This window comes from Cervus elaphus, chromosome 9 (assembly GCF_910594005.1).
Source record: "Cervus elaphus chromosome 9, mCerEla1.1, whole genome shotgun sequence".
NCBI lineage: Eukaryota > Metazoa > Chordata > Mammalia > Artiodactyla > Cervidae > Cervus > Cervus elaphus.
The window spans coordinates 17,719,888-17,735,288 of NC_057823.1; the positions used below are offsets into that span (position 1 = coordinate 17,719,888).

Here is a 15,401-nt window from a genome sequence, read left to right on the forward strand (position 1 = left end):
TTAGTTCCCTGACCAGGAATTGAACCTGTGCCCCCTGCAGTGGAAGTATGCAATCTTAGCCACTGGACTGCCAGGGAAGTCCCAGTACCAGCTGTTCTTATCTGACTGTTTCCACTCTGCCGATCAGGCTGCCATTTGGCTGACTTGAGAAAGCTCCAGTGCTCCTTTCTCTCTCCCCCACCCACCTTACCAGTTTCACCTGCTCTCAGATGGTAGAAATATGCTCTTTCATCTTCCCATCACACTTGTTGAAGTTTTGAGTTTTATATATTTGTATGCATGATTAATCTATGTGGAATTTGTTTTGCTGTGTGGTGGGAGTGGAATTTATTTTCTCCCTAACGCCTAGTCAAGGCAACTGACTGATTCATCCTTTCCCTGCCCACTGGATATTTATCATGTATTCAGTTCTATGTGTAAAATCAGTGAAAATTAATTTTTAAAAATGTATGCATCTGGAAAACTCTAAGCTGTATTTTTTATTCTCAGTCTTAGCTATATGTATGTGAATAATATATTGCGGTTATTCATTGAACAAATCCTGAGTGCGTGTTCCATGCCAGGTGCAATACTGAGTCCTGGGGACAGTGTTATGAAGAAAACAGAAATCCTTGCCCTTGTGCAGCCAGCAGACATGGAGAGAGACAGGAAACTGTCAATGTGTAAATACGTGATGTGGCAGGCGGTAAGACACAAAATAAAATAGGGTAACAGGAGCGGGCGAAAGGATGCTGTCTTAGATAGGATCATCAGAGAAAGCCTCTCTAAGGAGGTGATGTTTGAGGTTGAAAGAGGTGGAGTAGGACTTTCCCTGTGGTCCAGTGGCTAAGACTCCACACTCCCAATGTGGGGGTCCTGGGTTTGAGCCCTGGTCAAGGAACTAGATCCCACATGCTGCAACTAAGAGTTCACATGCCTCAATCACGACCTGGCACAGCCAAGTAAATAAATATAAAAAAAAGAAATGTGGGGCCAAGTGGCTTTCTCAGGGAGGAGATCTCCAGGGAGAAGGAACAGCCTGTGCAAAGGCCCTGATGTAAGAACCATGCCCTGTGTTTATAATATAACAGGGGGACGAGGGCTCATGGTGGCCTGGTGTGGGCAAGTCCACCATCCTTGGCAGTAGATACCCAGGCCAACTTCCCTTGGTTTTTCTTGTTGTTGTTTTGCTGGAATATTTTGGGGGTTGAAATTCAAAAAGGAAACAAATATCTATACATGTCAATCTTTTCTCAAAAAATTTTAACTTTCCATATAAAAGCAATTGCTGTACTAGTGTCTGTTCCTATTTAGAAATAGACAGTTCAATAGCAAATAGAGTTTTGTGACATTTTATGAATCCCTCGTGGTCACAACCTTTGATAAAAGTGAAAAAGTTTTAAAAAAAAAGACAGTGTATATTATAGTGTCAGGCTTAGTTACTCAGTCACGTCCAACTTGCAGTCCTGTAGACTGTAGCCCACCAGCCTCCTCTGTTCATGGGATTTTCCAGAATATTGGAGTGGACTGCCATCTGCCATTTCCTCCTCCAGGGGATCTTCCTGACCCAGGAATCGAACCTGGGTCTCTGCATTGGCAGGCGGCTTCTTTACCGCTGAGCCACCTGGGATGCTGTAACCAGTGTAACCCACAGTATAACCAGGAGGCCAGTGAATGGAATGGAGAAGGAAAGGGGGGAGTGGGAGGGGCTGAGGGCAGGGAGGGGAGCGCAGAGTGGGCACAGCCTCGTGGGCCACGGGGAGGACTTGGGCTTTGGCTCAGAGTGAGGTGGGAGCCATAGAGGGTTCAGGGCAGAGGAGGGACATACCCTGAATCGGGTGATCACTGCCTCCACTGGGCCCTACCAGGGAATGGGGGCGGGGACAAGTGTGAGAGCTCAGAAACCAGGGTGGAGACACCTGCACTCTTCAGGCAGGAAATGACAGCCATGTGACAGGGTGGGGGGCCGAGGAGTGGGTGAGAAGCTTTTGGATCCTGGAAGCCAAGTGCGAGGTTTCCGGCCTGAGCACCAGGAGGGCAGGGCAGCCTGGGGGACCATGGTGGTTTGATATAGCTGTGCTCAATGGGAGGCACGCCATGAGGCCCCTGTGTGGGGTGCTGAGGGGGGCACGTGTCACAGGGCTGTGCCCACATTTGAGCATCATCAGGGTGGAGCTGGAGTCTGCAGGAGTGTCCCCAGGGGACCTAGCACATCTGAAAGAGAAGAAGCTTCAGCCTGGGCACCGCTTGCCCTGGGCAGGGTGGGACCAGTTTGCCTTTGATTTGGCAGGGACCACGGGAACCACAGGGCTCCTTTGAGAGGCCTGGTCACCCAAGGGCATGGCTTGGCGCCTTGGGCCTCGCCTGTTTGCTGAAGCTTGTGGGCCAGGGGGCAAGTCGGGCCTTGACAGCTAGAAGCCACTGGGGAGGAGGTGACATTTCTTTTTTGTTTGTTTGTTTATTTTTGGCTCCACTGGGTCTTTGTTACTGTGTAGGCTCTTCTCTAGTTGTGGCAGGCAGGGGCTACTCTCTGACTGCAGTGTGCCGGCTTCTCATTGTGGTGACTTCTCTTGTTCTAGAGCATGGGCTCTAGGGTGCACGGGCTTTGGTAGTTGTGGCTCCTGGGCTCTGGAGCACAGGTGCAGAAGTTGTGGTGCTCAGCTTACTTGCTTCAAGGGGTGATCTTCCCAGCCCAGGGATCGAACCTGCATCTCCCTCATTGGCAGGTGGATTATGTTTCTCTAGGGACAAGCTGAGTTGGTGACCAGACTCCCCCCAGGGGGTACCTGACTTGGAGCAACAATTATTGAACACCAATTGTATATGACCACATTGATAACCCCATGCTGACTGTGTGCCCCACACTGGATATCTCTTCCTGTTGCCTACACTCCCATACCAATTGTACCAGGCCATGTCACCTGTAGAGTTGATTGTAGTGTGACGTTTGCAACTGGCCTTAAGGGCTGTTGGGAGAAGCAGTGTGAACAGGAACATGATCAAAGGAGCATACTGCGGATGTGGGGGTGGATGGTTGGGGCAGGGGGGTGTACCCTACCAGCTTTACAACTCCACCCTGGCCCTGTACCCCACAATGATTAGATACCCTGATTGTATAGCTCTTGATGGGCTATATACTCCGTACCACCAGTACCCCATACCTACTGTATACCTCCACATCAGTTGGATACCCCTACACTGGCAATACAGTACATCTATGCCAACTGTATACTTGGTATCTATCCCATGCCTGGTCTTCGGCTGGTTTTTGTTTTATTTATTTATTTGGCTGTATAGAGTTTTAGTTTCAGCACTCAGGATCTTTCATCAGGGCACACAGACTCTCTAGCTGTGGCTCCAGAGTTCAGTAGTTGCAGCCAGTGGGCTTAGTTGCCCCGAGGCATGTGAGATCTTAGTTCTCTGACCAGGGATCAAACCCATGTCCCTTGCATTGCAAGGCAGATTCTTAACATCTGGACTACCAGGGAAGTCCCCATTGTGGCTGGTTTTGGTTTTATTAGTCCCATTTCACAGATGAGGAAGTTGAGGCTCAGAGAATGCAAGGCACTGACCTGAGTATCCTCTGGCTCAGATGGGGCAGGATCATTTGAGTCCAGGGTTACCCTGTATGTGTCAGCTCCCCAAGACTGGGTTACACAAATGCCACTGTACCCAGGAGGCGCTCAATAAATGCATGTTCTTCAAAGCAAATGCTTCAGGATTATCAGCTGTAAGAGGGTGCAGGGATCGCTGAGGTGTGTAGCCTTGGGGGCCACAAAGGAACCAGCAGGGAGCAGTACCAGACAGGGATGTGGCATGCAGAAGGCGAAGGGGCTGTCATTTCTAATTTGGGAGTTCTCAGAAGACATGGGTGTGGATTTCTATATGGACTGTCTCAATATTTAACTGTTGGCACTTACTCTTTAAAAAAATGCACCCACAGGTTGGAGAGCATTCAGCCCAAATACTCTATAATTGGTTGTTTGGATTCAGCCGTCTGCCTGTTTTAGGGTGCTTGGCCAGACACTGATGCCTCAGTTTCCGTATCTGCAGAATGGGACAATTATTAGGTGCCTTCCAGGGTTGAGAGATGTTTTAGGGCTGTGTCGCCTCGTTGGGGGGGGCGGAGGCTAGCCCAGGCTACTGGGTGAAGCCAGAGTTCCCTGGGGGGCGGGGGGTGGTGGTGGAGAGGGCTAAATCGGGCGGCGGTGAGTGGCAGGAGCAGCTGCCGCCCCGCCCCGCTCTCTCCTCCCTCTCTCCCTCCCTCCCTCCCTCCGTTTCTGGGTCCAGTCGGTCCGAGGCAGCCGCTCGGCTAGGGCCGGTCTGACCGGTTTGGGCCGTCCCGCCTGGCTCTTTGCTGGGAGGAGCCGCCGCCAGTCGGTCCCTCGGTGCCTCCCCTGGGGACGCCCGCGCGTCCGGACCGGAGGGCAGAGGGGGAGCGGCAGCGGGAGCAGGCGGGCGCCGTCGGGCCGGGCGCCCGCAGGGATGGGGAAGGAGCAGCAGCTTTATTACGGGAAGCACGGTAGGCAGCGCCCCCCTTGGAGGGGCAGCGGGAAGACCCAGGGTAGGGGGGATGAGGGGAGCGCGGAAGGGCAGATCTCAGCCTGTACCTGCCCCGCCTCCGCATCACCTGCCAGCACCCCTCACCCCCGAGGCCCACCCGGAGGTCCCTCCAAAACTCCCGCATCCCAGAGGTCTGTCCTCGTAGCCTCCTTCTCCAGATCCCATTTTTGGATCCTCCCCCTTCCACCGGACTCCCGGGCAGCCCCTTTTTAGCTCCCCTCCCAGTCCTCCCAGTGAGTGGTCGCCAGGTGATAAATCGGACAGTTCACGGAAAATCCACAGTTATCTCTGAATCTTACTCCTCCGTGGCTAGAGACATCTCTGAGGACATCTTGAGAAAGGGTGGTCTGCCAGCTTCATCTTGGACTACTCGGCTCAATCTTTCTGATTTTCAGGAACACCGCAGAAGTATGACCCCGCCTTCAGAGGACCCATTTACAACAGGTAAGGGGTCTGGGTTCCTGGGAGGGGAGGGGTGTCAGCTAACATTGTTTCCGCCCCTGTTTCTTTACACCCACACCCACGTCTGTTCTCCAACAAACTGGTGATAAGTACTTGCAACTTAGAGATAAAAGAGTGGTAAAAGAATGATAAAGGAATTTTCTTCACCTATAGAGAGTCTTTACAAATGCATTTTTTTCAATTCAGGCAAAAGACTGGAACAGACCATTTAATAGAACCAGAAACACCATAGACAGTGGAGTTATGGAGAAATGCTCAAACTCACTGGAAAGTAAAGGAATGTAATGTAAAACAGGAACCAAATAGAGTCCCCCCCCTCACAGGTTAGCAGAGGTTAAAAATAGACACACTAGGGTATGCACAAGTAGGAATATAATATTGTACACATGAAAATTACATAATGTTTTAAAGCAATGTTACTTCAATTAAAAAAAAAAGATTGACACATATTCTGCTCTGAAACTAATTGATACAGTCTTTTTTGGAGGGAATTAGGAAATATGACATTTAAAAAAAATGTACAGCTCTTCATTCCAGAAATTAAAATGATGTGAAAAAATTTCTCTCCGTAAACCTTGCCTATGCTATGCTGTGCTTAGTCGCTCAGTCGTGTCGGACTCTTTTCCACCCCATGGACTGTAGCCCGCCCGGCTCCTCTATCCATGGGGATTCTCCAGGCGGGAAGACTGGAGTGGGTTGCCATGCCCTCCTCCAGGGGATCTTTAGAACCCAGGGATCAAACCCAGGTCTTCCGAATTGCAGGCAGATTCTTTACCAGCTGAGCTACCAGGGAAGCCCAAACCTTACCTGTGTGTGTTAGTTGCTCAGTAGTGTCCGACTTTTTGCGACCCCTTGGACTGGGTCTCACCAGGCTCTTCTGTCCATGGGATTCTCCAGGTAAGAATCCTGGAGTGAGTTGCCATTTCCTTCTCCACAAACCTTGTCTAGATGGGCAAAAACCAGCAATCTGAGTTGCATCTCTGGGAACTAGTTAGATACATTACAGTGCATCCTTAGGTTATTTTATTATATAGCTGCTAAAATGTACAAGAGCCTTTCTGAGTCCTCACATGGATCCCTCTCAATATGATAGTGAAAAAAGCAAGACACAAACTGTGGGTGTATCATAATCATATCTGGGTTAAGCAAAAAAACTTTTTTTGGAAAACATTTGTACCAGTAAATAAAAAACTCACAAGAAATCATTAACAGAGGTTTCTCATGGAGAGGAGGATTATGTGGGAGGTAGTTCTTAATTAACTACATCCCTGTATGGTTTACATTTTATCATGTTCATATTTAATCTTATGATATTAAAAAATAGTTTAAGGTCTACTCTCAACAATTTTCATAATTTATCATGCGACATTATATTTACCATGTTGTACATTATATCACTAGTAGTTATTTATCTTACAAATGGAAGCTTGTACCTTTTGAATGCCTTCATCCAATGCCCCCTTCCACTTCCCAAACCCTACTTCTGGTAACCACATGTCTGATCTCTCTTTCTATGCATTAGTTTCTTTATTTTTGAAGTATAACTGACCTACATCACTTAATTAATTCTGGGTGCATAACATAGTGATTCAGTATTTCTGTAATTGCAAACTGATCACCACAAAATAGCTTAAACTTTAAAAAACATTAATCCATAATGCTGGTAAGGATGTAGCAAAATGGACACTTAATCAAAAGAGAGCTAAACAATGATGCAACCTGCTTTGAGGATAGTGTAGCATTAGGTATTAAAATTATTTTTTATTTTTTGTTTTTTAAAATTGAGTTATAATTAATAGATAATATTATATTAATTTCAGGTGAACAATGTAGTAATTTGATATTTTTATATGTTATGAAATGATCACTGCAATAAGACCAGTTACTATCCATTACCATACAGTGTTGTTAGAATGTTTTTGACTTCATTCCCTATGTGTATTACATTCCCATGACATTTATTTTGTAGTTGGAAGTTTGTACCTTTTCAGAAGTTTGTAACTTTTAATCCCCTTTACCTGTTTTGTCCATTTCCCCCACCCACCTCCACTCTCGAAAACCGCCGGTTTGTGCTCTGCATCTGTGAGTCTGTTTCTGTTTTGTTTTGTTTCTTCATTTGTTTTGTTTTGTAGATTTTACATATAAGTGAAAGCATACATTATTTGTTTTTCTCTGTCTGACTTATTTCACTTAGCAGAATATCCTCCAGGTCTGTTGCATGTTGTGCAAGTGGCAAGATTTCATTCTTTATGGAGGGCTGAGTAATATTCCAGGGCTACCAGATGGCTCAGCAGTAAAGAATGCACCTACAAAAATAACAGATATTAAAAAAAAGATAAGATTTTAAAGAAGAGAGAAAGTATCCACCTACAATGTAGGAGATGTGGGTTCAATCCCTGGGTTGGGAAGATCCCCTACAGAAGGGAATGGCAAGCCTCTCCAGTATTCTTGCCTGGAAAATTCCATGGGCAGAGGAGCCTGGCGGGCTACAATCCATAGGGTCTCCAAGTGTTAGACACAACTGAGCGACTGAATGAGCACACACACAGACATGCACACATGAGTAATATTCCATTGTATACGTATATGCCACATCTTTATCCACTCAGCTACAGATGGGCACTTAGGTTGCTTCCATATCTTGGCTATTGTCAATAGTGCTGCAATGAAAGGTGTTAATAGTTAAAATTCACAGCATTGGTACCACTCAGGAACATGTGTCCCAATAACACATGGATGTGGTACATTTACAAGGCAGGACAGGGCTTCCCAGGTGGCTCAGAGGTAAAGAATCCAGCTGCCAATGCAGGAGACTCGGGTTCAGTCCCTGGGTTGGGCAGATCCCCTGGAGGAAGAAACAGCAAACTATACCAGTATTTTTGCCTGAAAAATCCCATGGACAGAGGAGCCTGGCAGGCTACAGTCCACAGGGTCCCAAGGGGTCGGACACGACTGATGCCTGAGCATGGACGCAGGCACAAGGCAGGCTGGGTCCATGATATCCAGGGCACCAGTACTCCCACGCTGATCGGTCTCTTCCTCCACAGAGGCTGCACAGATATCATTTGCTGTGTCTTCCTCTTCCTGGCTATTGTGGGTTATGTAGCTGTGGGCATCATAGGTAAGTGAAGGAGGCGATGGGATGGCGGTTCCCGGGTGGGCGGGCAGGCCACAGCCTCTGGGGCAGAAGTGCAGCTGGTGGTGGAGCCCCTTCACCTCAACATTCCTGGATCCCTCCACAGCTTGGACCCATGGAGACCCTCGAAAGGTGATCTACCCCACTGACAGCCGAGGCCAATTCTGCGGGCAGAAGGGCACGAAAAATGAGTGAGTGTGGCTCCTTGGGGGCCTACTGGGTCTGGAGAGAGCTTCCTCAGTACTGGGGAGAAGGTTCTAGGCTTCCCTCACCTCCATCCGTCCACCAGTCCAGTCAACAAGTATTTATAAAACTCCCGCCATCCCCAACCTCTGTTCTAGGCCTCGGGGACAGGGCTCTAATTGAGACATTCAAAGTCTTATCCTCTGGTGGCCCATATATTAGGGGGCAGACAGAAGAGACAGTCCTGGATCTGATGTCAGGTGAGGTAAATGGGCAGGTTCAAAATGAGCTGTGCCATTCCCTGGCTGTGTGACCTATGGCAAGTGTCTCAACCTCTCTGGGCCTCATCTCTGAAATGGGGATCCTGACAGTCCCACTCTCATGGGACTCTTCTGATGGTTAGATGAGCCAGTACATGTCCAGTGCTTATACAGCACCTGGCATGAAGTTATTATGGTTGTTGTTTCTATTTTCATTAAGATATTCTATATAGGCTGATGGAGAAGTCTTGACAGTTTCCGTCTCCCTTCCCCAACCCCAGGAACAAACCCTTCCTGTTTTATTTCAACATTGTGAAGTGTGCTAGCCCCCTGGTCCTGCTGGAATTCCAGTGTCCCACCCCCCAGGTAACTTCTCCCCTCCCCTCCTGTTTCCTGTCCCCCACTTACATCAATCAGGTCCTTTTTTCCTCCTCTTGTAGTAGCTTCTCTCCCAGCCCTTTTTCTCTTCTTGATGAATAAGGGGGAGGAGGGTGGGACCTCTGTCCTAAGAGGGCATCAGGTGTCTGTTCTGACCCCACCCAACCCCTGCCTCCTGTCCTTCCCAAGATTTGTGTGGAGAAATGTCCCAGCCGTTACCTCACCTACCTGAATGCTCATGCGTCTGAGGACTTTGAGTACTACAAGCAGTACTGTTTACCTGGCTTCCAGAAAAACAAGGTGAGTGGATAACTGCCCTGGGAGCCTGGGCAAGGATCCTGGCCTGCAGGATCGACCGCTTGCTCTCTCCTGGCAGGGTGTGGCTGAAGTCCTTCGAGATGGAGACTGCCCCGCTGTCCTCATTCCCAGCAAACCCTGTGAGTCTGGGGTCCCTTGAGCTCCGGAGGGGCCTGAGGAGGTTTCAGGGGTCCACCTGACTGATCCCATCTCCAACTCTGTATAGTTGCCCAGCGATGTTTCCCTGCTGTCCACGCCCACAAGGGGGTCCTCATGGTGGGCAACGAGACGACCTACGAGGATGGGCTTGGCTCTCGGAAAAATGTCACGGAGCTGGTGGAAGGCGCCAAGTGAGGACCTCGACCCACCACGCCAGCACTGTGCTTTCCTGGGGTGGGGTAGGGGTGGGGTAGGGAACAGGGCATCCCCTGGGGCTGGCCCAATCATGGATTGGGGTCCTACCTAAGCCTTGTCTGCCCTCCCCCAGGAAGGCCAATGGAGTCCTGGAGGCCCGGCAGCTGGCCATGAGGATATTTGAAGATTACACAGTCTCCTGGTACTGGATTGTCATGTAAGTTGAGAGGGAAGGTAGGCTACCCTGTCTGAGACTGGTGAGGGGATCAGGATCCACTATGTCCCCGTTTTCTCCCGCAGAGGCCTGATTATCGCCATGGTGTTGAGCCTCCTGTTCATCATCCTGCTCCGATTCTTGGCTGGCATTATGGTCTGGGTGATGATCGTCATGGTGATCCTGGTCCTAGGCTACGGTAAGTCACTCCTTCCCTGTGTCCTCCCCTCCCCACTGTCTGCAAAGTGCCTGTGCCCTTGGAGCTCTCATTGACCCATCAAAAATCTTCTCTTGGGACTTCCCTGGTGGTCCAGTGGTTAAGACCTTATGCATCCAATGTAGGGGGCGTGGGTTCAATCCCTGGTTGGGGAACTAAGATCCCACATGCAGTGCTCAGTTGCTTCTGTTGTGTCCAGCTCTTTGTGACCCTATGGACCATAGCCCACCAGGCTCCTCTGTCCATGGGATTCTCCAAGCAAGAATACTAGAGTGGGTTGCCGGGCCCTCCTTCAAGGGATCTTCCCGACCCAGGGATCGAACCCGCATCTCTTATGTCTCCTGCATTGGCAGGCAGGTTCTTTACCACTAGTGCTACTTGGGAAGCCCAAGATTCCACATATCCCACAGCCAAAAAAAAAAAAGAGAATCTTCTCCTGAGGAAATTCCCTGGTGGTCCAGTGGCTAGGACTTGATGCTTTCACTGCTGGGCCCTGGGTTCAATCCCTGATCAGAGAACTAAGATTCTGAAGGCTGCAAGGCGTGACTGGAAAAAAAAAAAAAATTCTCCTGGGCCATCAGACATTCTCTATGTCTTTCATTGGGAATATTTGTAAAGATGTTCATCTCGACATTGTTTATGAGAGCAGACACTTGGAAACAACCTCCGTGCTCATTTATGTCTGATGGATTAGATCATAATGTTTCCAAACAGGGCTGGATCTGTATTTTGTTGACAGCAAAGTCATCGTCAAGTAGACCATCTAGCACAGTGGTTAAGGCCACATGCTCTGGCACCAGAAAGCCCAGGGTCTGAATTCAGCCTCTTCCAGTTCCTTGCTCTATGACCTTGGGCAAGTGACTCAACCTCCCCATGCCTCAATGTCCTCCTCCATAAAATGGGGATAATTCGTATTTACCGGTTCAGAGATTTGCTGAGAAGAAGATAGGGTGTGAATGAGATGGGGAAGGGCCCTGTGACTCTGTGACCTGTGGAACTCAGAACACAGTGCTTCATGTTCTGTTTATTCATTTAAACTTTGCCGGATATGCAACCTAAACTGGGGACACAGATATTAAAATGTTCTTTTTTTTTTTTAAATTTTGGCTGCACCGCGCAGCATGCAAGATCTTAGTTCCCCAACCAGAGATCAAACCCATGCCCCCTGAAGTGGAAGCTCAAAGTCTTAACCACTGGGCTGCCAGGGAATTTCCAAAATATCCATGTTAATGAATGGTTTCTAGCTGGGTGCTGGCAGTTTAGGTGGCTAGCTTTTTGTTTTTTAAATAGTTATTTTTATTTCCTTTGTTACTTGGTGACTCCACGGTAAAGAATCCACCTGCAATGCAGGAGACCTGAATTCCATCCCTGGGTTGGGAAGATTCCCCTGGAGAAGGAAATGGCTACCCATTCCAGCATTCTTGTCTGCGAAATCCCATGGACGGAGGAGCCTGGTGGTTGCAAGAGTTGAACACAACTTAGTGACTAAATCACCACCATTACCATTTTGTTACTACCCTTGGCTGTGTTGGGTCTTAGTTGTGGCACAAGGGATGTTTTAGTTGTGGCATGTGGGATCTAGTTTTCCTGACCAGGAACTGAACTTGATCCCCCTGTACTCGGAGCTTGGAATCTTAACCATTGGACCACCAGGGAAATCCCTGGTGACGAGCTTTTTGTACGTTATCTGTACTTTATAATTTTCTTCTACAGAGAGCTAAAGAGAATGCTGAAAATCCCTAATGCTACCCCACTGGATGTTAGCACCCATGTCCTCCCTCCCCACCCATGAATCATCATTACAGGGTGACACAGGGGTCAGGCTGGGGAAGGAAATGGCAACCTACTCCAGTATTCTTGCCTGGAGAATCCCATGGATAGAGGAACCTCAGGGGCTCCAGTCCCTAGGGTCTCAAAGAACTGAAGCAACTGAGCATGCAGAGGGGTCAGGAGAGCTGCAGGTCACACAGCACCCTGATACCTGCTCGCTCATTCATTCATCCATCTTGTATTGAATGACTACGTCCTGGGCAGTCTTCTATGTCCTGGGCTTACAGCAATGAATACACCAGGACAAATCTTACTCTTGTGGAGCTTATATTCCAGGGGTGTATGGGCAAGACGGACAAGAAACAAACTAGATAACCTCTGAGATGTCAAAACAGTGAAGGTGGATAAGAATTTGGAGTGTAAGAGGGTATTATTCTAAAGAGGGGAAGGGATCCTAGAAGGTCGCACGAGAAGGTGACTTTAGAGCAGAGACTAGAGGATGTAAGGGATCCAGTTGGGGAGAGACTGAACCAGGCAGCAGTAACAGTCAGTGCAAAGGCCCTGAGGCAACAGCAGCCCCCTCTCAGCCTTGGTTTTTGTTTTCTGTTAAATGGGCATGATTGTACCTGCTTTGCGGCATTGGGGGAGCGGTGGTTGGGCTGAGGTCAGTGGTAGCACAGTGGTTCCCCCGTGCAGGAATACTGCATTGCTACATGGAATATGCTCGGCTGCGTGGTGAGGCTGGCTCTGACATCTCCCTGGTGGACCTTGGCTTCCAGACGGACTTCCGTGTGTACCTGCACTTGCGGCAGACCTGGGTGGCCTTCAGTGAGTCCCAGCTCCCCACTCGATGAGGCCTGGGTGGGAGTGGGAAGCCCAGGCAGGTGGCAGACTTGAATTCACCCTCTGCCCCCTGCAGTGATCATTCTGAGCATCATCGAGGTTATCATCATCTTGCTACTCATCTTTCTACGGAAGAGAATTCTCATCGCCATCGCGCTCATCAAAGAAGCCAGCAGGTGGGTGCTGGGGTGCCAGAGGGTCAGGCTGGGGCAGTTGCAGGGGCTGCTCGGGCTTTGATGTCTGTGTCTCTGCTCCTTCCAGGGCTGTGGGATACGTGATGTGCTCCTTGCTGTACCCACTGGTCACCTTCTTCCTGCTGTGCCTTTGCATCGCCTACTGGGCTAGCACTGCTATGTATCCACCGGCAGACCCTGGTCTCTGGCCCCGGGGATGGCTCAAAGTGCCCAACTTGCCTGGAGGTGACCCGCAGCCTGGGGGCAAGGCCAGAACCTGGTGTGGGAATGGATTCTTTTTCCATGTGCCCCTGTGGTCCCTAAACCCTGAACTTAGGTTCCTTAACAAGCTTCTAGCTTCCTGTCCACTTCCAACGAAGCTGTCTATAAGATCTTCAATGACACCAGCTGCCCAGTTGCTGGGAAAACCTGCAACCCTGAGGTGAGTGTCCCCAAATAGAGGGGTGTGGCTGTTTCTCTGATAGCCCACAGATGATCTGAAATCTCTTGTTCCCACTTGGGGACCATTGAGCAAACATTTGACGCCTGCTGTATGTCCTGTGCCAGATGCAGGGGGCATGGGGGGGAGGGTGGAGATCCAGCCTGCCCCTCACTCCCCCCTACTCCCTAAATGCTGATCCACTCAACTTCCCCCCACCCTTGACTTCGTCTCCTGCTACTACACCCCTCTCTTCACCCAGTGGTGGTCAGTTCTTGCTTCCAGAATCCTGTCCTTGGTTTTCACAAGCCCCTCACCTGCCCTCTGTGGTCTTCTTAATGATCTCTGCTGCTTGTGATCTGTCCACATGGCCACTCCATTGATCCTCATGATAGTTTCTCCTGTCTCCCTGATGTCCATTGAGACAACCATCTCTGAGCCTGCTTTTAGAACCCCTTTTGCAAGCCCTTCTTGTAAATTCCCAGTTTCTTGACTTAACTCAGTTCCTCATGACTCCTGTCCCACCCCATGGTCCACCTGACCTGGACCTGATGCCCAGAGCCCACTCTGAACCCCAAGGCCCTATGATATGACCAGGCTCTGCATCCCTCCCACAGACCTTCCCCTCCTCCAATGAATCCCGCCTGTGTCCTGGAGCCCACTGCCAGTTCGCCTTCTATGGTGGTGAATCGACCTACCACCGGGCCCTGCTGGGCCTGCAGATCTTCAACGTCTTCATGTTCTTCTGGCTGGCCAACTTCGTGCTGGCACTGGGCCAGGTCACACTAGCCGGGGCATTCGCCTCCTACTACTGGGCCATGAACAAGCCGGATGATCTGCCTGCCTTCCCGCTCTTCTCTGCCTTTGGCCGGGCGCTCAGGTGGGGACCCAGGTGGGCTGGGGGTGGGGGGTGAGATGGAGTGGAAGAAGTTTGACCCGGCTACTGACCACATCCTCGGCTCAAAGGTATCACACAGGCTCCCTGGCCTTTGGCTCCCTCATTCTGGCCATCGTGCAGGTCATCCGAGTGATGCTGGAGTACTTGGATCAGCGCTTGAAAGGTATGGCCCACAGGTGGTTGACATGATTCCCCGGGGGGGCGGGGCTAAGGGGGTAGATTGGGATTGATTCTTGGAGGGAGGTGGGGCTAAATTGCTGGGGCAGGGATTGGTTGCTGCCTGTGGGGCTTTCGTGATTCGTTCCTGTGATGAGGAATGACTGAAAGAGCCCATTGAAAGGAGTTCTTTCCATTGAAGGGGCGGGAACAAGAGGTGGAGCCAAGGAGGGCTCAAGGATTGGCTTCTGCCTGGGAGGCAGGGTCCGGGTAGCCGTGTGGGTTGTCGCTTATTCCTATCTTAGAGGCTGGGCTGAATTCCTGTTTTGGGGGGACTGGGCTGAGAGTCACTGTTGGTTCCTACCAGCGTGCGGGGCAGGACCCCGAGGGTCCTGAATCAAGTCTCCCTCTCCTTGTCTATTCAAGAAGGGGGCTCTAAAAGTCCTGGACGCTGGCAAGTGTGTGAAAACAAGGAAGTAGGGGCTCCTACCAGGCTGGGTGGGGTTTCCTCTCACCTCTGCATCTCTCTCATCTACCAGCGGCAGAGAACAAGTTTGCCAAGTTCCTCATGAGCTGTCTCAAATGCTGCTTCTGGTGTCTGGAGAAGTTCATCAAATTCCTCAACAGAAATGCCTACATCATGGTGAGTAGGCCCGGGACCATGAACTAACCCACCAGCTGCTGCTAGCTGGAGGAGCCCTCATTCCCCGGCACGGTGGGGCTGATCCATCCCTCCCACCTCCCTCCAGATTGCCATCTACGGCACCAACTTCTGCACCTCAGCCAGAAATGCCTTCTTCCTGCTCATGAGAAACATCATCAGGTCAGGGAAAAACACCCTTCTCTGGCCACCTCCCTCCTCCCCCAGGCCCTGAGCCAGCATTCACGCCTGCTTCTTATGTCCCCTGTAGGGTGGCTGTCCTGGATAAAGTCACCGACTTCCTCTTCCTGTTGGGCAAACTTCTGATAGTCGGTAGCGTGGGTGAGTGCTGTTTGGCTGCAGAGAGACTGTCGGAGGCCCTTTGTGAGCTGCTGTCGGCCCCCCATGCCTTCTATGATAACTGTCTTCTCTGGGGTCT

At 50.1% G+C, this 15,401-nt stretch overlaps 1 protein-coding gene across 4 annotated transcripts in view; it reads left to right on the top strand.

Moving 5' to 3' along the window:
* Positions 1 to 15,401, top strand: part of SLC44A2 (solute carrier family 44 member 2) — a 31,779-nt gene that overhangs the window by 12,453 nt on the left and 3,925 nt on the right. For 2 of the 4 annotated variants that reach the window (XM_043911502.1, XM_043911504.1), the window contains exons 2-19: positions 4,938 to 4,986; positions 8,052 to 8,125; positions 8,247 to 8,331; positions 8,865 to 8,949; positions 9,151 to 9,261; positions 9,338 to 9,398; positions 9,485 to 9,608; positions 9,746 to 9,829; positions 9,913 to 10,025; positions 12,510 to 12,641; positions 12,733 to 12,832; positions 12,918 to 13,010; positions 13,187 to 13,271; positions 13,886 to 14,148; positions 14,235 to 14,329; positions 14,862 to 14,965; positions 15,072 to 15,145; positions 15,234 to 15,304. In XM_043911502.1, coding sequence (XP_043767437.1) covers positions 4,938 to 4,986; positions 8,052 to 8,125; positions 8,247 to 8,331; positions 8,865 to 8,949; positions 9,151 to 9,261; positions 9,338 to 9,398; positions 9,485 to 9,608; positions 9,746 to 9,829; positions 9,913 to 10,025; positions 12,510 to 12,641; positions 12,733 to 12,832; positions 12,918 to 13,010; positions 13,187 to 13,271; positions 13,886 to 14,148; positions 14,235 to 14,329; positions 14,862 to 14,965; positions 15,072 to 15,145; positions 15,234 to 15,304 — 1,803 coding nt within the window. Of the gene's footprint in view, positions 1 to 4,255; positions 4,502 to 4,937; positions 4,987 to 8,051; positions 8,126 to 8,246; positions 8,332 to 8,864; positions 8,950 to 9,150; positions 9,262 to 9,337; positions 9,399 to 9,484; positions 9,609 to 9,745; positions 9,830 to 9,912; positions 10,026 to 12,509; positions 12,642 to 12,732; positions 12,833 to 12,917; positions 13,011 to 13,186; positions 13,272 to 13,885; positions 14,149 to 14,234; positions 14,330 to 14,861; positions 14,966 to 15,071; positions 15,146 to 15,233; positions 15,305 to 15,401 lie in introns of those variants that run through there. The other 2 variants (XM_043911501.1, XM_043911503.1) reach the window with 2 other exon arrangements.